The sequence below is a fragment of the Barbus barbus genome (assembly GCF_936440315.1).
Source record: "Barbus barbus genome assembly, chromosome: 33".
Lineage (NCBI taxonomy): Eukaryota > Metazoa > Chordata > Actinopteri > Cypriniformes > Cyprinidae > Barbus > Barbus barbus.
Window position 1 is genome coordinate 15312961 of NC_136761.1, and position 20589 is coordinate 15333549.

The 20589-nt window shown below is 38.3% G+C and overlaps 3 protein-coding genes across 6 annotated transcripts in view; 1 reads left to right on the forward strand and 2 right to left on the reverse strand.

Moving 5' to 3' along the window:
• Nucleotides 1–20589, reverse strand: part of LOC306853527 (fermitin family homolog 3-like) — a 568382-nt gene that overhangs the window by 14759 nt on the left and 533034 nt on the right. The window lies entirely within an intron of this gene.
• The window catches only part of LOC306853531 (ADP-ribose glycohydrolase MACROD1-like), a 53398-nt gene that overhangs the window by 6669 nt on the left and 26140 nt on the right, over nucleotides 1–20589 (forward strand). The gene's annotated exons all lie outside the window — the stretch shown is intronic.
• Nucleotides 1634–18712, reverse strand: LOC306853219 (leucine-rich repeat transmembrane protein FLRT1-like). 2 transcript variants are annotated; one of them, XM_079390471.1, is made up of 4 exons: nucleotides 18569–18697; nucleotides 17496–17564; nucleotides 8703–9134; nucleotides 1647–6126 (listed from the first exon to the last, which is right to left on the reverse strand). In XM_079390471.1, the coding sequence occupies exon 4, from the start codon at nucleotides 5994–5996 to the stop codon at nucleotides 3849–3851; it is 2148 nt and encodes a 715-aa protein (XP_079246597.1). In that variant the 5' UTR covers nucleotides 5997–6126; nucleotides 8703–9134; nucleotides 17496–17564; nucleotides 18569–18697; the 3' UTR covers nucleotides 1647–3848. The 2 variants fall into 2 exon arrangements, with proteins under 2 accessions (XP_079246596.1, XP_079246597.1); XM_079390470.1 differs by lacking the exon at nucleotides 17496–17564 and having other exon boundaries at nucleotides 1634–6126; nucleotides 18569–18712.

A 20589-nucleotide genomic window follows, 5' to 3' on the forward strand; every position in this document is an offset into this window, starting at 1 on the left:
TTAGCAGGGAGTGTGGATAGCGCCACACAGGCGTATGTAAAATGTGTAGACATCTCTAAATAGGTCTGAAAATGCAGCTTATTTGTCAAAGAGCATAAGCCATTAAATCTGTTATCTGTTGCAAATGAAGCTCAGCATCCTTCGCTGGTGGTTCAGACCCCTCTCACCAGCGTAGGCGAATTTAAAATGAGTTCACACTGAGAAATCTCACATCTCTCAGCATATGCCACATTGTTGCTAATTGGAAACCAAGCTTGTTGGAGGGAAATGGTTGTCACACACGCAACCCTAATAAATTCATTCTGTCTGCGTTGCTTAGAAAATTTTATTGCAGTGAAATGGCTTTTCTTTTATATAGCGTTTTAGCCAATTTAGTTTTTGTTGATACTGCGGCAATTCGAAAGAAGAAAAAAGGTTTAAACATGTATTTGAACAATGAATATAAATTGAATGAGAATATGAGCTGTTCATATATTTTGTAACATCCAGAAATTCCCAAATGTATACTGCCGTGATTGAATTCTGTTTGATGTCCAAGGCTTTGGAATCAGCTTTCGGTTACTGAACCTTTAATGAGGTGAATGATTTGGGATTTTAAAAAAGAAAGATCTGTGCATGTTTGCACAATGGCAGCCTCATAGCAATTATTTCTGCCCTCGTTAAAAGCCTCCCACCTATACCATTCTCTCACAATCAATCGCCACTTTAGCTCCAATGAAGGAATGTGTTGCTCGTCTCTCAGTCTAATTGACCCAATGTGGTAAATGCAGGGATAAGAGGTATGCGGTTCATCAGGGACGACTTCTGAGAGTTGCTGCTGCTGTTTGGATAGGTGCAATTGCTTTTGGTTTAATTGTGATTCTGTTTGGTTTCGTTAGGTACAATGTTAGAGGTGCTGTAAAGCCCCGGTGTAGCTTCTCGGGATTTGATTTACCAGTAAGTGGGACTTGTCAAACTCTCAAGTTAATTGTTGGGTATTGTGAAGTTGGCCTTTTTTAACTGGTAATTTTAGTGGAAAAAGCTGCTTTCAGGTACTCTGTTTTTCAGGATCGTTATCGATGCTGTTACTGTGCCTTTCTCCATATGTCAGTGTCTGCAACTGTCTTCATGCTTAATAAGACTCAATAATTTGATGTTGCTGTGAAGTGTAAATCGTGTAAATTATCTAGAATTACATTAATTTGAGAAATGGGTTGGGGAACAGGTGTGAATAACTATTTGAACTGTATGTTGTCTGAGAAACCACGCTAAGGACATCATGTGCTTTTACGCACACATTAAGCTATTGAAGAGATGTGTTTAAAGGCCATTCTTTCTTTGATACTGTATTCTGTACTTCCCTCCTCTCATTATATTGATCTCTAGATTGCATACACAGGCATTACCACACTATGTTTGCTCTTAAATATACACTATCAAATTGGCTACTTTTCCTTATTCACTCTTCCAGTGGATGAATGTATGTCTATCAATGCCACCATGGAGATTTAGCTTCATAAGGGCCTTAAGAACTGACGAGGATTTTGTCTCATACATGATGTGTGAATTTGTTACTATTTTGAAGTACAGGGAAAATGTTTCCTTGAATTATAGGTGATATATTTCTATATATGTATATATACACATCAACAATGCGTTTCATCACAACTTTTAATGATACATATATCAATGAAAAAGATAACAAGCTTTATTTCCTATTCATCATGATGTATATCCATATCTATAATGAGAGAAAGAAGTGATTTACATGGACTACTTTTTGAATAGTTCACTTTGAAAAAGGCTAGAAAATTGCAGATACGGTACGGATATCCTTTTAGTGTTACTACCTTTCTACTCTCCCGGCTAATGCTGCGTTTAAGTCACACAAAGTCAGACTGTGAAAAAAGTGGATTGTCTTTAATCAGTTAAAGACCTTTGTTCTCTCTCTTCCTTGTTAGCCCACACACAAGATGCAGAGGTTCACAGTGTTACATATTTGATTAATCCCTGATTTCTGTTTTTCCTGCACCTCAGGGGTATAGATACATACCGTTTCACACACAAAGACTGTAAAGTCATCTGAACATTTGTCATTTTTTCTAGTCATCTACTAGATTTCATGTCCATGATATTTTCTGGTATGTTCTGTATCAACAAGCCCTGCCCTTCAGTTGCTTTTTTACATGCTAAATTGACTGCATTATCTATGTCAGCCTGTCAGTTTGGGTTCATTCATCAATTAGGGTTGCCCCCTTTCATGATTGTCTTAAAATGCCTCTTTCTGTTTAGTTTATATGACCTCAGATTTCTTAAAGTCATTTCTTTCGTCATAATTGAAATACATTTGTCTTTTTATTGAGCAGGTAAAATTACTGAGCTTCGTATATTTTGTTGGACTGTTCTTGAAACCTCCATGTGGTGAATGGAAATATTTTTTTTTTCTTTTTTATAAGATATCCATTTTTTCAGTGTCTTTATTTTTTTAGACAAATTTTCTTTGTGAACATGAAACCTTTTTCTGTGCCTTCATCACTTTCCTTTTGTCTCCTCCTACCCCACTTTTCTCACTTTCATTAAAAGAAAAGAAACCCAGTAGCAATTTGAGGTCTTTCATTGTCAAAACCATTATCACCACTGTCAGCTCTCTGGGTTGGGAACAAAGCCCTGGTGCTGCATGCAAAAGAAATAGAGAGAATAAAGGAAAAGACCATAAAAGGAGGGAGAGAGAACTGAGAATTGTAATTTGAATAACAGCCCCCCCCCCCCACCAAACGATTTATTTTTTTGTTGTTGTCGTCAGTATCCCCCAGAATGGAAAGGCATCAGTTTTCCCCAGTGCATATATATATATACACAGTAATGTCCAGGGTAGTAAAATTATATCTATATGAACCTGGTCCTCATCATCATCATCAACATGCTAACCCTTAAAATGAGCTAGTTTTAGGACACTGATAATCATTGGTACTAAGATGCAAAAACAGCTTTAATTATCATCTGAATATTGGATAACATCAACACCAAGAGTGGTATCCCTGGCACTTTCTGACTATTATAGGTATTTTAAGCATGTTCCAGAGGTTTTTTTCCCCATTTAAGAACAATGATTTAAAAACAGACTAAAGGAGGCACAAAGGGTACTTTGGAATAGGGGTGTGCCGAATGAAATCCAACTTCATCCACATACAGTACACTCTTAAAAATAAAGGTTCCAAAAGGGGGTTTTCGCAGCGATGCCATAGAAGAACCAGTTTTGGTTCCACAAAGAACCTTTCAGTGAACAGTTCTTAAAAGAACCATTTTTTTTCTTAGTGTGAAGAACATTTTAATAATCTAAAGAACCTTTTTCCACTATAAAGGACCTTTTGTGGAATGAAAAGGTTACATGGATGGTAAAGGTTCTTTGTGGAACCATTGATGCCAGTAAAGAACCTTTATTTTTAGGAGAGTATCACAAGGTGTTCTTTCTGAACATTTTTATGTAAGCATTTTATTGTTTTGCATCATTTATGTAGTGTCCACAGAACAGTCCAAATAGCTTTTTTAACACCTGGTTTTTAAAAGTAAGTCATTTTCATTCTTGTAACATCATTAAATTTATGCAATCCTGATTTTGGTTTTAAACATCTCCATGTTACACCAATGCTCCAAAAACTATTCTATTTTAAGTATAAATATTTTGATTAAAAAAAAAATCTACTTGAAATCTTCTATCCAGTAATAAGATTTTGTGTACAATAGATGGGGGAAAATGGTCCCCTTAGAATCGGCACACCCCTACTTTAGAACCTTGGGAAAAGAACCCTTACCCAACTGCTTTACCTGATAACAGGAACAGAACAGGAAGGGGGTTATAAAAAAGGCTATCACGTGTATGAATAATCTATGTCTGGTATTCCCCCTTCTCTGTACCCTCGATTAGTTCCATAGCCTGGATTTCCTGTGTGGTTCAGGGTGCTCCTATATAGAGTTGCATTATTAGAGGGAAAGATAGTATGAATGTATGTCATATCCTCAACTTTTGCCTTGGGCTGCAAAGGCTGTTGGGCAGACATTGGTGTCATTTGAAAGCCATGAGCTCTGATTTCTAAGATGGACGTGTCTTTTATGGTTCCAGACTCAACATAGTCATCGTAATGTTTGCTGGCACCTCGTGAGCCAACAACATCTCTGCCGTATATAGAATGGTCACCTGGCGCAAGGTACCCCGCACGGTGTCCGTACCAGCAGAAGATGCCAAAAATTAAGAACAAAGACACCAATGCTGTTGCACCTCCAATAATTCCAGCAAGTGGTAGGGCAGACAGTTGGTCAGTTCCTTGATCACTGTCCTGGTCTGAAATAGGCTGCTCGAGAGGATCCGTCTCTGTTTTGGCACAAGCAGGGTGCTCATGCTCTGAGTTTGTGTTTATGTTTAAACCCCCACTTGCTGTAAAAGATGTTCTTTTACCATCGTTTCCAGAGAGAGGCACCAAGCAGATGATGTAACTTGACTGGGGCTGTAGTTGCGTAACTAAATACTCACGGCGATCCCCTGGCACAAGTGTTTCTGTGATTGACCCCATTGCAGGACTGTTGCCTAGTCGTAACCAGGAAAGTCTGAAGGAGGGGACTGGCTGTGCTGCCTGCCAGGTAATGTGAACTGTCTCTGGTGTGAGGGGTTTTACACTGATTAGTATTGATTTACCTGTAACCCCATTTCCACCACCAAGACTGTCCTGGCTAATGTCTGAATACTTGTGGCCTGGTCGTCTGGATCTGAGGGTAAAGAGAGAACCCTGCGGAAGTGGAGGTGTTGTTGTAGCTGGTGCTTGTGTTGGAAAATAACTTTTCTCCTTCTTTACTCCATCGTTTCCAATCATTCCTCCTGCAGAATCAATGCTGACCTCACAGTCTTCCAACTGACTTGTAAGGTCCCTTAGTGCCATGCCTCTTAGTCTCTCTGGTCCATGGCAAGTTAAGCCTCTCACAGTCACTGATGAACCTCGCTCATGCAACCAGTCATGAAGCCAGCGGAGGTTACAGCCACAGTACCAAGGATTTCCTCGGACAAGTAATTGTGAAAGGCTGTCCAGGTCCTTGAATAAACCTCTCGGGAGAGTCGTCAAGTTGTTACCTGATAGGTCCAGTTTCTGTAGCCTTCGCATGCCATCCAGGGAGCCTCGTGGTATGTGGGCTATGGCATTGTCCTGTAGATAGAGGCGAAGGAGATGCATACTTGGAAGGTTTAATGGTGGTGCCTGGAGCGAGTTACGAACCAGAGAGAGTTCTGTGAGATTAGACAGCCGTGAGAATGTATCATCTGCGATACGCTGATTTGCCAGCAGATTCCCATCAAGGAAGAGACGTCTTAGAGAGGAGAGACCTCGAAATGCATGTGTTGGAATAGTTGAAATCCGATTGTCGTCTAGGCGGAGTTCCTCAAGTGATGCAGGCAGTCCTGATGGTATACTTGAGAGGTGGTTGCGTGACAAGAAAAGAAGACGCAGCCTCGGATTGTTGGCGAATGCTTTGTCTTCTATACTTACGGTTGAAACTGAATTGTCATCCATGTGAAGCTTCTCCAGTAGGGGGAGCCGTGCAAGGGCGGAACGGGGTAAAGTTCGTATATTGTTGTCCTGTAGGTGAAGTTCTCGTAGCGATGGAGGCAGATGTGTTGGAAAATCGTCAAGTTCATTATCATAAAGGTAAACTACTCGCACAGTCAGTCGTCGCTCTAAAGATGTTGGTAGCCCAGCATTGTCTATGCGGTTGTTTTGCAGATAGAGCACAGCTGCTGTTAATGGTAATGGTGGGATGATACTCAAGCCACGGTCATTGCAGTAAATGAAGCCATCATCGCACCTGCAAGCTGAGGGGCATGGCACGTCTCCCTGAAGCTCCGCCTCTCCGAGAGCTGCCTCCGCGGCAGCAGCTGTTGCTGCAGCAAACTCGAGGACTTCAACCAATAATGTCAGGCATAGGAGAAGTAGGAACAACCAATCGCGGAGTTCAACTAGGCTCTCTGTGGCCATAATTCCAGGCAATGTACCCCACTCTCTCTGCAGAGGTAATTTAACCCAGTGTCTCAAGTCAATATTCTTGGTCAGTGTAGTTGGGAAAACGCAGGTCTTTCTTGCCCTTCTTTACTTCCAATCACAAGCCCTGTGGGAAATATAGAAAATATTCATTCATTTTTTTTTTTGCTAAGATTTTTTCAAAATACAGGGGTTACATTTGGTGTAGAGTTCAGTGCAATTATAAGTCCACATATCTGTTATATAGTATGCTGTCTGACTTTTACATGACTTCTGCTTAAATGTGAAAAACATTGAAAGGTGGTAAGAGGTTAGTAAGCAACAGCAGAGAAAATCGGCTTTCTAGATAACCTTAACAGAGCAACTGACAGATAGGGAGCATTAGACATAACATTAAAATAAAAAAAGGACTGAAAGAGAACAGCAAATTGATTGCGCTTGAGCAATGTAAAAGAATAGTGTGGAAAGAGTTGAATGTAACGATTACATTGCTACATTATACACTGATAATTGTTGGTGTGAGGTGGTCGTTCTGAACTTATATTAAAATGTGATTGACATTTGAGTTCCTGAAAAAACAATTACAGGTTTATTCCTGGACTGACCTTAAGTCATATTACAATTCAACTGTAACAGGGAACTGTGTTTGAATAAATCACTAGTTTAATTTTAGATCAAGTTTTTGAAAGTTCACGGAAGGGTCCGATAGAGTTCTCGTTTTCGGCCTGATTTGCAATTGAGATTTAGATGAAAACCACAGACGTTTACAACAAATTGACATGCATAATGGATGCTGTTTCTTGGTTGTTATTGTTTTCAAAATAGCATGAATTATTCAGAGAGAATACCCAACAGAGATTTTACTCTGAGCTTAACCAGTCATTGACTAGATGGCCAGGGATCGTGAATTTCCTGTGTATGTATTCTCTGTAAGCCTTGTCTGTGACTCTTATCAATGTTAAATAGAGGAAGGAAGGGAAAGAATATTTGCAGTTTAGCTGGAAATTCTTTTTTTCTTTCTTTTTTTATAACAATTCAATATCTCGACTGTCCCCTTAGGTCTAAAATGTTTGTTTAAAAAAAGGGGAAAAGGTATACATTCAGTATTATTTTGAAAAAATAAATAAAAATATTGACTACACTGTCTAAAATTGCCCAAAAGTAAATTAGTCCTGGTTGCATCATTAAAAGTATTGCTTAGCATTGTTTAAAACTGTCAACCAATACTAATCTAATGTTTTGTATGCCCTTCATTGTAGAAAAAAAAAAGTTTTATTTATGGTATTTTTTATTTAATTATGGCATTACAATGTTGTATAATTTCCAGCTTGTCACAAATTTTCTTTTTGTAAAGGATTTTTTTTTTTTCTCATTAAAATGTACATTTGCACTCAATTTTGAGACATTAACATACTCCTATGTGACTAATCCAAAACGTACTTGTTTTTGTGAGTATTTGTGTGTGAAGGGTTGGTGTACAAAGCTCTCTGCTGGGGCCTCATTCTTTTTGCTGCCTGCCATCCTATGGGATTGGACTCAGGGTTGTTTTGTTGCAGGCCAGGTCAGATGGGAGTTGGTTACAAACATTGTTACCTTAGGCAGCAACTACATGCAAAACAAACCCTTAAACAGTGCTAGCACCTATGCAAAATTGATCGTTGGGGCTTAGAGATGGAGAAATAGTGAGGAAATTAGAAAGAGAATAGCTTGCTTGTCTAGGAAATGATTCCATTTTATTGGAAACACTTTCATATTGTTTGCTTTGACTATAGACCACATTCATAACATTCTAAGGAAACAATTAGCGAAAATACTGCTTTAAAAAAAAAATCAGATATCATTGTCACTTTGACTCTCTCCTTTTTAAGTCTGTCTCTCTTTTTAAATGAGGTGCGTTGCATGAAAATGGAAGCAATTTAAATGTCATATTTAATGGCTCTCCCAGTGTGTATACATTTGGGTATTTATAGGGAAAAAAATCAGCTGTCTCTCAGGCCTGACAGTGTATTTTCACAAAGAGGGGTGGGCGCCTGAGGACAGAGAGAAAAGAAAATAGCAAAAAGATCTGTTGAATACCTAATAAAACATGCCTTTATGCTAAAATATTTTTCATAGCAAAAGCTAGTAAAATATAGTAGCATTTTGCATGTGTTTGGGGCTGTCAGAGCACTGTGGAGTTGATGCACAAAACAACTGGCAAGTTTGCCTTTAGATGGCAGAGTGACCGTGAGAGGCTCCATCTGTAACTTGCTATACGGTTTGAAACATTTGTGTGTAGGCAGGTTAACTTTACCTTCTCTCTGTTCTGCATCTCTTATCTGTTTCTCTATCCTTCACTCAAATGTTTCTGTGCACTGAAGAAGGTTTTCATCCCGGCCATCTCCGTAACCACCTACTGTGCATCTATAATCTCTTTTTATACTCTTCTTTAATCATACTTTTTTTTTTTCTTTTCCTGTATACTGCTGATCCTCCTGTGTCAATCCTGCATTTTCATTCTGCCTAAATCTGCTTTTTGATCCTTCTCTTGAAGGATCTTTATTTCTTTGTTTTCTTTTTAGTGTCTACTAAATTCTGTTGACAATATAAAAGGATATTTTCCTGCTGCACAATCTTTTTTTATTCAGCCACCCAACTCTTTACACATTTTCATATTGTATTTATATTGTATTATTTACAACAGAATTAGACAACCATTCTTACCATCTAGCGAGTGTCCCACATTGTCCTTTGGCTGGTAGGTCTGAGCAGTCAGAGTTTTAACAGTGACAGTCGTCCTCTTAATTCTAGATAGAAAATTGATAAAGGGCTCAAGGTCTTTTTTTCTTGATTCTCTATGTCCTTTGACTTATGTCACCAAAAATTGCAGCCCTTTATTTGTAGGATTCCTTTGAATTGCAGGCACTGAAATAAGGATAATGTCAACCAGAAAAACCCTGGGAATTTTTTCCGGTGTCAATCAATAGAATAAAAATTTTCATCACTTCCGTACAGCAAAAGTATATCCGAGCCGATGATGTGTATTCAGGTTGCAGTGTGTCCTTCAAAGTTGACATCATGTTGATTGTGTATTCTTGAATGAAGATCGACGGAACACAGGGATGCTGTAACCCCTCATCTTTGGGACCGTGTTACCTGTGAAGAAAACATTTTCAGTGAATTAGAGTGCCAGGACAGGACAGAAGACTTTTATATTCATAGTGTGTCATTTTCTCTTTAAACTTGGCTTGACCTAAAAAGAACTGTATTTCAAAGAATATCAACTCTGAAAATGGTGAAGTCAAGTTCAGTGTGCAGAATTAAGTGGAAAATCTCTTTTACAAACTGCTCTAAGCCATAGGCAGGACCAAAAATGCAAAATCAAGGCACACACATTGTTGCAAACTGGGTCACATTGTTGACAAGACTGAGGTATGGCAAGAAATGATGGGCGTCTGTTCTGACTCAATTCTCTATATTAGGTAAAGACAGAGCAAGATTTTTTTCCTGCTAGATTTCTGAGACCAATTAAGTTTTTTAGGTGAGTCTAAAATTATGCATAGTGTATTTTCATATATTTAGATTTTCACTTTGAGTGTTTGTAGTTTATGTTTTCTAGAACTACTGCTTTGGGACTGAGCCTCTGAACCAGCAACTGTTAACTCTCTTTGTATCATAGTGTGCTGAATCTGTTTAAATTCCCAAGCCTGACGTGGTTGATTTGTGTTTGTGATGTTGAAAGTCTCCTCTGGGTCCCACTGGCTCCCAGTCTAATTGCTTTTTCACGGTCCAGTCATAGATTGGGAGTGATCAAAAACATTATTGCAGAAATTTAATGCACCATGTGGACGTAGCAGCCTGGTGAAGATGGATCAGCGGAGGCCCATATTGTACCACGTGTGTGAGGAGACAGGGAGCATTTCCAAGACACACAGCTAATGTAAAGGGAATTGAGCAGAGGAGGAGTAATAAGGACAAAGAAGGCTAATTAAAATCAATGAACGTATTGGGGAATTTCGCCAATCAATGCTCTTAGATGGTGGGAAAAAAAACATAACGGCTACTGAGGCAGATGCCTTAAAATGTCTAGCGGGTGTAAAACCAGACAAATACACAGACCGTTGCCCTTCTTTGTTCACCTTTCTCTCTCTGACTCTCTCTCTCTCTCGTACGATATAATGGGGCAGTCACATTAGGGAAGAGATTATAATGAGAGACGATAAGAGGTTATATCAGTGCTGCTGTCATGCTCGCACTGACCTCCATCCCCAGACGTGCTTGAGTAAATGCTGAAAATGGACAGTAATAATGTTCACCTGGAGTAGGGTGGTGCAGTTCCACTACTCCAGGTTTGTTAATATTGCTGATGGTACAGATGTCCTCCGTTCTTAAAGTTATTAGAATGGTGACAGATCTGTGCTTTTATTTGTATGCCCTTGCATGTTTGAGGGTGAGTGTGTCTGTGTATATGTGTTCGTGTGCATGCAAAAGTGTATGAGCCCATGTCAGACATTTTTACCATCCTGTGCACGTAACCTACCCATCTCTGCCTTTCAATTTCTCATTTGCTGAGCGAGGGAGAGAGAATGGAAAATAGAGAGAGGGGCAGATGGAGGAGTAAAGGAAAGAAGGAAGATTGATGAACCTATTGGAATCAAATTTGGTGGCAGAAATGACTGTCAGTCCCAGTATCCACGACAACACATATTCACAGCACTGACACAAAGACAGGCTCGCTGGGCTTTGTCTGAGGATCATGAAGTAGCATGAAATCTTAATGGTCTGTCTTGTTCCTCACACAGCTTTGTCATAAAATATTACTAAAGTACATCATGAAATAATTATTCCCCAGCAAATCCAGTTCATTATTAATTCACAACAAGCACTGATAAATAACTCTGTTGTATTGGCTGGCTAACAATGTAAACAACTGGAGAGCTTCACGTTACTGTCTGGTCCCTTGGACGTAAGAGTGGTAGACTTGGTTAATATGACATGATTGGTATAGGGCCCTCAGGAATTGTGGTATTTTACTGAACAGTGAGTGACTGTATGTGTGCATGTGACTTACATTGGGGCTACAAAGATAGACGTAATAGCAGAGCATTGGCCAGAGGGCATACTTGTGTGTCAGGATATTTTTCAGTTCCCATATCAGCACATGCCTGTGAAACTAATGCTCTAGGCCTCCAGGCTATAGCATTGTAGAGAGAGTCCACAGCGCAGTTCTGGTTTAAAAAGGTTTTGTCAATGGGACTCTGTGTTCTAGAATTGTAAGTGCTCCAGAATATTCTACAGTTGTCACATTCAAGAAACGACAGATCTGTCTTTTGCTAATGACGCTTCAAAGCTTCTTTTTAGGCAGCGGTCTAATTCATTGCTCAGTCTACTCGTAATTACCTACTATTCAGTGAAGAAAGGAAAAAAATATATAATTGCTACACAGAGATGTTTTGACAGTGGAGTACAAACACCTTGATGAGGTGCCTAGGTACCGTTCGCTCTCTCTCTCTTTTTTTTTGCAGTCCGGTGATGTCTCAGATCTTTAACTGCCAGTGGCTCTGCAGCGCTGAATAGTAATATGTGTGTGCGTGCGTATGTGTGTATTTCACTCTCTAAGATCTGATGATAATTAGCTAAAGGTAATCAGGGGTAATTCAGCAACGGGAGTGAAAATGGCAGGAGACGCAGGGATGTGACCAGCCTCTCAACATACACCCACACACTGCAGCCTTTTAGTATGAACAGCCAGGAGCAAAGAGAGGGAGAAGCAGCGATGAGGGGTAAGTGTGACAGGGATGCGTGGATGAGCAGAGAAGGGAACGCACCTTGTTTTTTCCCATATCCCCATTTTCCCTTCTTATTACTGTGGGCTTTCTCTCTCTCTTGGCTCCAGTTCTCTTGGATGTTCACCAGTGCATTTACTGTAATCTGTGAACCATTAATGCATAAATGCCTATACTGATTTATGTCCTTATTATATTCAGTGTTTGTGCACTGAACAGAGCCAGTGGCTTGTGAATGTGATAAAGATGCACTAAAGTGGCACAGGGTGAGAGAGCGAAGAGAGAGAGGCCTAAAGGATTTATATAGCACAGAACCTTTGAATGTATATGCAACACAAAATCATCAAGGCTTACCAAGCATACTTAAAGCTGGTTGCTTTATAGTCATTTAGGGTTGCAGAGACAAGGACAGATACAGTGGAACTTGAACTAAGGCATTCATGTTTATATTTCTGTTATGGGTTTTTCTGTGAAGTGAAAATATTCTATGACTTTGATTTGTATTTCAGTTCATGCTGGTGTGTTTTGAGTGACACGCCACTGTTGTTAATATTCTTTGCTTTTCTTTATGCCTGATGCCAAGATGTCAGCATGACTGTACTCCCAATTCATAAGGTGCAAAGAAGATACATGAATGGACTTGAATGCCTACAGAAAGTGGAGAATAAATGAGCTTTATTTACCTTTCTTAATCATGACAGATGGAGTCAAATGCGGCAGCATGATGGTTGTGCAGTTGGATTTGTACATCTGCACCTGCAACATGCGAATGAACCCCAACCCCTCATGTAAACTCACATGTTAGCTGCACATCTCATCGGTCTATAAAATGTGCACTAAGCAGTCATCTCATAAAACATCATTTGAATGAACAAGACCCTGAAGTTTAACAGAGCATTTTAAGACCCTTGGTTTGATGAGAAATATGCTCTTGTATAGAGTTTGTTGTTCATTGTTGTCTGAATACAGAAAATAAGATGTTATAAATCACCTCATAAATTAAATGCATTTAGACATTTCTAGGGAGAACATTCCTAAGTTCAAATTCTCTCTCTTTCATTTTGAGATAACTGACTTTACATAAACACAAAACATTACATTTTATGCAGTATTTTATTACTGAAATCATTTATGCTTTTTTTTGCCGCCTTTCTACATTTCACCTCTCATTTTTTCTCTCTGTCATGGTCCCTAATGAACAGGTAAATGCTAAATCACATTTTTACTCCACCAGTCTTTTAGCCTATTATTCCTCTTTCAGATTCCTCTTTCTTTTATTCTTTAGAGGAAATGTTATTATTGCCATCACATTTCTAAGATTGCCATGTATAATGTTTACTTTTCTTGAGGTGGGTATATCATCAATATTGTATTATGACATACATTTGTCATTGTCACTACTTCCAGCCGTTTTCCTTTCTTCTCTTGTCTTCTCATTTGTTTACATTTATTCATTTATTTTGTTTTCCAATCTCCCTTCCCATTTGTGATACCAATATTTTTATGCCAATATACAATCCACCCTTCCGGCTGGATGAGATGGGCTTTTATTAGAATTATACTTGAACACTGACATGCATACGTAAATCACTTTCTGGTGAAGTTACACAGATGCTTTTCAACTAGCTTGTCTTTCTCTTTCAAATAGCATTCCTCCCTTGCATGACCATGTCACTCATATTTCTTCTTTGCTCTATTATTCTCTTTTTCTTATGCTCCCAGTTTCTTTGTAAATGATGCAGTCACTGGAAATAAGCAGACAATTTAAGTGCTGGATACTTCACTGCTCTATTTCTCTCTGTCTTCAAGCGCGCGCACACACACACACACACACACACACACGTTTACTTAGCTATCTAAATGGGGACATCCCATAGGCGTAATGGTTTTTATACTGTACAAACTGTATGTGCTATTGCCCTACACCTAAACCTAGCCCTCACAGGAGACTTTCTGCATTTTTACAATTTCAAAAAACTTTGTTTAGTTTATTTTTAAACCCGTTTTACAAATGAGGACGTCCCCAAAGGGAGGTTTTTTGGAGATTTTGTCAGGTTTACCTCACTTTTGGGTACAAAAATATGGTTAAGTAGGTACACACACACACACACAATCACATACAAACAACCAATCATACCTCTTGCTGTCCCTCAGCCAGTGCTTATGAACATCAAACACAAACACTCAAAAGCAGAGCATGCACACGGGAAGGAAAATAATTAGGTTTGTCTGAATTTTGACTTAATGTGGGTAAATTTCTCTTATCAGCATTTCACATAGCAAGAAAGAGCAAAATGTCATAATAAACAGCCCCCACTGTGCGGTGAATAAAAAGTGGCACTTTTTATATAAAGACAATTCATGCATTTAGGTCACTGAACAAAGTTGCCCACATGTTCGACAAACCCCACTCACCGAGCAGAGAGTGAAACGAACCATGTTCAGAAGCGATCTCTACTAAGCTGAGCAGTGTTTGGCTTCCTATGGGAGGCCTGTGCATTTGTTATTTTTATAGCTCATTTAGAGCCAAACTCAAGGCACCATGCTGTGTGCAAACACGTACATGCATTTATGTGTTCTTCCCTGTATCACTTTAAGTAACTGAGCACAAATATAAAATGTTGTAGCGCTGGTTGAATGGGTCTCTCTGTATGTAAATTATAAATGAGCTGAAATGATTTAACAAGCATGTGTTTGATAAGCTATGTAATTTCAATGAAGGCTGCAGGGTTTAAATGGACGAGCTTTCAATCAAAGCACAGTCTATAGGCATGCTTCATATGTCAGTTGTGGCATTGAACGCAAGTGATTTTGTATGTCCGGACTCACTCTGTTAACCTGCCACATGCTAAAATTAGCAGCACTTCAAAAATAGTTGCATTATCAAAGCCTATTTCAGAGCTTGCAGCTGGTTTTTGCGTGGAATAATAAAATCCATCTATTCAGACTGTTCCGGGCCCCTTTCAGACCTTGTCCAATTATCTAGAGCCACATTCACTTAATTCATATCGCCTCCATTTCATTGATTCTAGAGCTATACAAGCAACTCTTTGAGACCCATTTTACCTATAAACTCTGCCTGCCCCAGACACAATCTCCTCTATCATACTCCCTTTCAGACAACGCTGTCTTTTCTTGACTTGTTCACAGCAGGCGAGGCACATCTAGAGATCTATGTCTAACAGAAGAGCGTTTGATTTGAGGCGAAATAAAAAATTACTTTGTGTCAATGACCAAAACGACCACATTGATTAATAAACGTCACTGACGTAGGTCCTGTGTCTATGACAACCCTGGTCTGGCAGAGGATAAGACAAAACACTCATTGTTGTGTGAGTGCTGTTCCCTCTCCAGAGAGCAAGACGAGTCTGACTGCATTTCCGCCCTTAAAAAGGACATTACTAAGAGCTCAGAGCTCTCTCGAGCTGTGCATCAATCTCCTTACTGTAATATACAATGAATCAATAACTTACAAATTATGATTCAGTTGGAGTCTTTTATAAGATTAGAGTGAGTGGATTAAAAGAAGAGTATTGGTGTCATAACCTTGTTCAGATTTTTCAGAAGTAGTTTGATTGTGATCATTGATGTTGTGTAAACATTCAATTTCTGCCATTATGAGAAGAAAGCACTTAATAAAAAGGGGAAAAATGAAAACACTTGATGAAGTGCAATATGTTTGCCATGTTATGTTCATGTTGCCCATGGTTAAAAGGGAATGATTTAAAATATGAATCACCAATTGTACCAGTTTATTTCATTTCTGATTTGTTCTGTTGTATTTAGGTCATATTGTTTGTAATTGTTTTTATTTGATCCCTGACTGTTTACTTTTTCAATAATTGTTTGAATTTTTTTTTTTTTTTTTTTTTTTTACTTTCATTCGTTGAGAGAATGTAGAGGTGTAGAGAATTATGACACTGGTACTGTATGTTAATAATGATGAAAACCATTATTTTCAGCAAAAATATATATAATATCATGGTGATTTGTTAATGTGTAAAAAACTACTCGTATTGATATATCATGATGATGATCACATTACCCACCCCTAACTCCAGGTAAGTTACAGGGTTATTGAACAACCATTCTCAACAAAACTGGACAGAGATCCTTTTAACCTGAGACAGATCACCACCATGCATGTATTTATGTAAGCAGCAATAATTTTCAAAAACTGCAAAGCACAATTTGTAACTGTGTTGTTGAGGACACGGAGTAAAAACTCCAGATTACAAGTGTTTGGTAATGCTAGACTGGGAAATCAAGTGTGAGATTATTACAGCTGCCAGGCTGGAAAACATGAGCGAACACTGTATTATTGCAGTTTTAGAAGTACTTCCATATTGAATGGATACTCTAACGCTGTACCAAAAGCCTGGTGATTGCTCCTGCTCTGAATGTAGTGCAGGGTGAAAGGAACATGACTAAGTGTTATTTGTGTGTGTTGTTTGCCATTTTGTTCTACAAACAACAAAAAAACTAAAATATCTGACGGAATAGAAATTGCTCTAGCAACAGTTGTGATAGTTAGATCATGAATTGCTCAGTCTGCCAGTCAGCCTCAAAACACCAGTAACAGGCACATCTCACTTTTTCCTCTATTCTCTACTGCCATGCAGTTTTTGTGTGCAAAGATGTTTTGATGCAAACCCTAGTGGCTTTGACAAAACAATTCATTAGAAAGGCTATGGTCAATAATTTATAGTGAACTAGCTGCAATAAAAATGACCATGTAGAAAGCTCATAGCTTGTGTCTGTTTATGTGTTTTTACATTTTCCACTATTGCTAACAATCATTTTGGTGTACTCTTAAGTGACTTACGCCTGTGCACACCTGTGCATCTATTATTTTTTTTCTCAAATATTTGGAAACGTATATAGAAAAGTAGTCAGTTGTGAAGCTGCTTTATCCTTATTGTAATTTGTAGTGCTGTGTTTTTATCATGCAACCCACTGCAGAGTGACCCCACTGACACACACGCCACTCTCACAGGCCCAACTGTGAATTATAAAACAACTAGCTGCTGCCTAGAGATCGGCCAATGCTCCTTACAGATATTTTAAGGTGCAATGAAAACAAAAACAAATTATTATACCCAAAAATATAGAGAATTTGTTCATATCTAAACTTTGTGTTTGGTTTCTTAAATGTAAATGATGTTACTATCACATTTTCTCATAAGTTTTTTTCTTTCCGGTCATTTTCAGATAGTTGCAACAGAAAGGGGAAAAAAATAGAACAACCAGATTTAATCTCTTGTGAATTTTCTCTTACTGAGCTGTGTTGCTCTCTGCCTCTTGCTCTCTTTCTTTCATTGCTCATCTGCATTTGACCACCATGTTAATCTGCGTTAGAGTTGATGTACTCTAAATCTGTGTAATCTGCTGTGTGAGTGGAGTTGGGTCTGAAGTACTGTGCTAATCCCAAATGTCTCACTCTTGATGTAGTTTATGTGGTTTTTTGTGACCACAAGTTGGATTTTGGTGGATCACTTGAGCTGCTTTTTTTTTATGTATAGATTATTTTATGCAATAAAAATATTATTGCATACCTCAAATGTGCTTATGTAAAAGAAAATAAGTGTAAGTGTAGTTGTGGTGGTACTCTTGTAATTAAAAAGGTTTTGGGGTTGCTGGACCTGCAAAGGGGTGTGTGTGTGTGTGTGTGCGCATGATGCACGCCTTGCTGTACTTCTCTCATGCAGTGTAAAGCGTGTTTGTTACATACTGGCTCCACTGTTTTGGCATGGCTGTGGACTCATGCTGGCGACTCTACAAAACCCCCACTGTTTCCTGGCTGTCACCAACAGGGCAGGGAAAAAAAGATAAGAAATAAGGAAATATGATAAAATATAGAAGTGTTGCCACCATGTAACACTCACACACACACGCGCGCACACGCTCTCCCTCACTCTGCACTTACTGCACCTTCAGAAATCAAGATGATTTCCCTGAAGATTTACAGAGGAGTGCCTTTGGCTTTCATAAATAAGATGCAACCCAAAACTGCAATTCCCTATTTCTTTCTTTCTTTCATTGCACAGATGCCTGTTATTGAAAAACTAGATAGAGGTAAAAGGAGAACTTTAGTGTGAACATTAATTTAAATAACAGGAGATAGAAAAACATATAAAAGTGAGTCATAACTCAAGCATCATGTTCTAATTTACAACCGCTATAAAATTCTCTGATCTCAGTCGAAATCACATTGCAGTATAGGGCAATGTCTGTAATCTGTGCCATAAAAAATGTCTTTTAATATCCAATGATATTATTAGATATTACATGGTCTTTATACCGATTATGAAAGAAAGTACAGTGCAAAAAACACGCGCAAAGACGGATGCACTAACTCCTGTGCAAACTCTGCACCAGGTTTGAAAGTACAAAAACAAATGCAAATCTTCACAAGATTGTATAGCTACCAGTATTTAAATAGCCATCAAGAGCAAACAAGCGCATTTAGGCACTATACACAGTCGCACGGTTTAATAACAGGTTATTAAAATAAATGAGTGAGTCCCAATCCAGGATCTTAATTCAAAGCGCCTGCATTTAAATCCTCAGATTAAATAGGCGCTTAAGAGCAAACAAATGAAAGACAAATTAGAGACTACGCATTCAGCCAGAATATATCAGTATTCTCTGAACAGCGTTTATAATGTGTATAAATAACATATTTCTTCCTCATTTCATTTGGAGTCAGAGTTGAGCAGAACAGAAAATAAATGTACATAAACGGTCTCAGACTGACCGATGGTAACAAGTATTTTATATGAAGAAGTGTTTAGAGCAACATACCTCAGTCTGGGTGAACGGCATCTTTCCTTTGAGAAATGTTTATTTTCTTCTTTTCTAGACCGTGTTTTTGTCAATGGTTTTGACTCCCGTTCCCTGTGTTTCGTCTCAATCTTCAGTCAGACTCGCTGTGACCGTCGCGCGCGCTCAGACTCTCTCTCTCTCTCTCCTGTCACTCGCTCTCTCTCTCTTTCCCGCCACTCCACCTCTTCATCTCCTCAGCGGATTTTAACATAGATCACTTACGAACAAAACAACATTCTGCTTTCAATAGGATATAATCATATATATTACTTAAAGCTATATAATAAATTATAAAAAATGTCAAAATATATATATATCATGCGTATGCGTTTGTAAACAGTATATATACGCGTGTTTGTGTTATTTATATATTTAGGCCTATATGTATATATATGTATATATATGTGTGTGTGTGTGTGTGTGTGTGTGTTTGTGTATGTAAATTAATTTAGCCTATTTATATGTAAATTAAAATATGACTATATTCTATGAACATTAATTTTTATTAAATAAATAATTATAATAAAAACCCTACCAGCGAAGTCCAAACTTTAATTTTCACCACATCTGACGCAGATATAATTAAAATAATTTTCACCAGGTATTACACTCCAAGCATTTTCTTTAGCAGGCGTCTTGATGTTTGATCACTCACATACATAGCCTAAACCATGTAACCTTGCATTTCTAAATAAAATTACCAGCCTGGTTTCTCAAAGAATTTTATTCACTCACTTTACAGCCAGTTTTTACTCCCATTTGCCGCTTGCAGAGTATTGACAATGTTTAATTTATGGAATGTTTACTTCATTGAGACTTGTGCAGCATCATCAGTGTTGTTTTTTTGTGGTTTTGTCATATTAGATTTTAATGCATGGCATGCAGTTTGCTGTTAGGGCCTCCCTCTACTGCATGTGACTGTGAGGCAGTGCATGTCCTGAGCTATCTGTGCACTGAACTGTGAGTAGGATTGACTTTGACTTGCATGTAATTGTAGCCCTGCATAGAGTAAATAAAATGTTTATGAAGCTGTCCTCCTGAGAGGAGGTTTGTGTAATGTACAGTATGTGTGTTTGTGTGTTTATGAATGCAATAGTTCGCACAAGCCAAGGTGTCTGCAGGGTTCTGGAGTGTCAGACATTAAGGACATCTGTTCAGACATACACACGACGTCTCTCTCTCTCACTGGTTTCACCCCTTCTCCCTGGTGGTAGGCTAATTCAGAAACACAGACTTCCATTCCACACACTTGACCGTCACCTTTTCTGTATACCAATGCTTGGTGTTGTATTTGTATGACTAATAAATGGGTACAGTACATACTAATTCCTTGTAAATACTCACAATTTTTATAGGGCTGTTGATTTGACATGTTAATTTGGTGAGATTAATTATGAAAAAAAAATGCATTAAAATTATTTAATGCATTGAAGACACCCCACCCCGACCCAGACCGGTTTGTCATTATTGTACATTGCAGACAGCTTCTAAAGAACATGATGCAGGACAAACGACTGACTACATGAGGTAGCCTATTAGAATGCAGTTATATGCCCATGAAATTAAGATGTGAGGGCAAAAAATGCACCTGTATTGTTTTTTTATTTATATTCATATCATATGATGTAGTTTAGCAATATGTGACCCTGGACCACAAAACCAGTCATAAGTCACACGAGTATATTTTGCCAAAAATCCATTGTATGAGTCAAAATTATTGATTTTTCTTTTATGCCAAGAATTATTAGGACATTAAGTAAAGATCATGTTCCATGAAGATATTTTGTAAATTTCCTACTGTAAATATATTAAAACTTAATTTTTTATTAGTAATATGCATTGCTAAGAACTTAATTTGAACAAATTGAAAGGTGATTTTGTCAATATTTAGATTTTTATGCACCCTCAGATTCCAGATTTTCAAATAGTTGTATCTCAGCCAGATATTGTCCTATCCTAACAAACCATACATTAATGGAAAGCTTATTTATTCAGCTTGG

Coding starts and splice junctions, on each gene's coding strand:
- LOC306853219 (XM_079390470.1), bottom strand. CDS start 5,996: ATGGCCACAGAGAGCCTAGTTGAACTCCGCGATTGGTTGTTCCTACTT.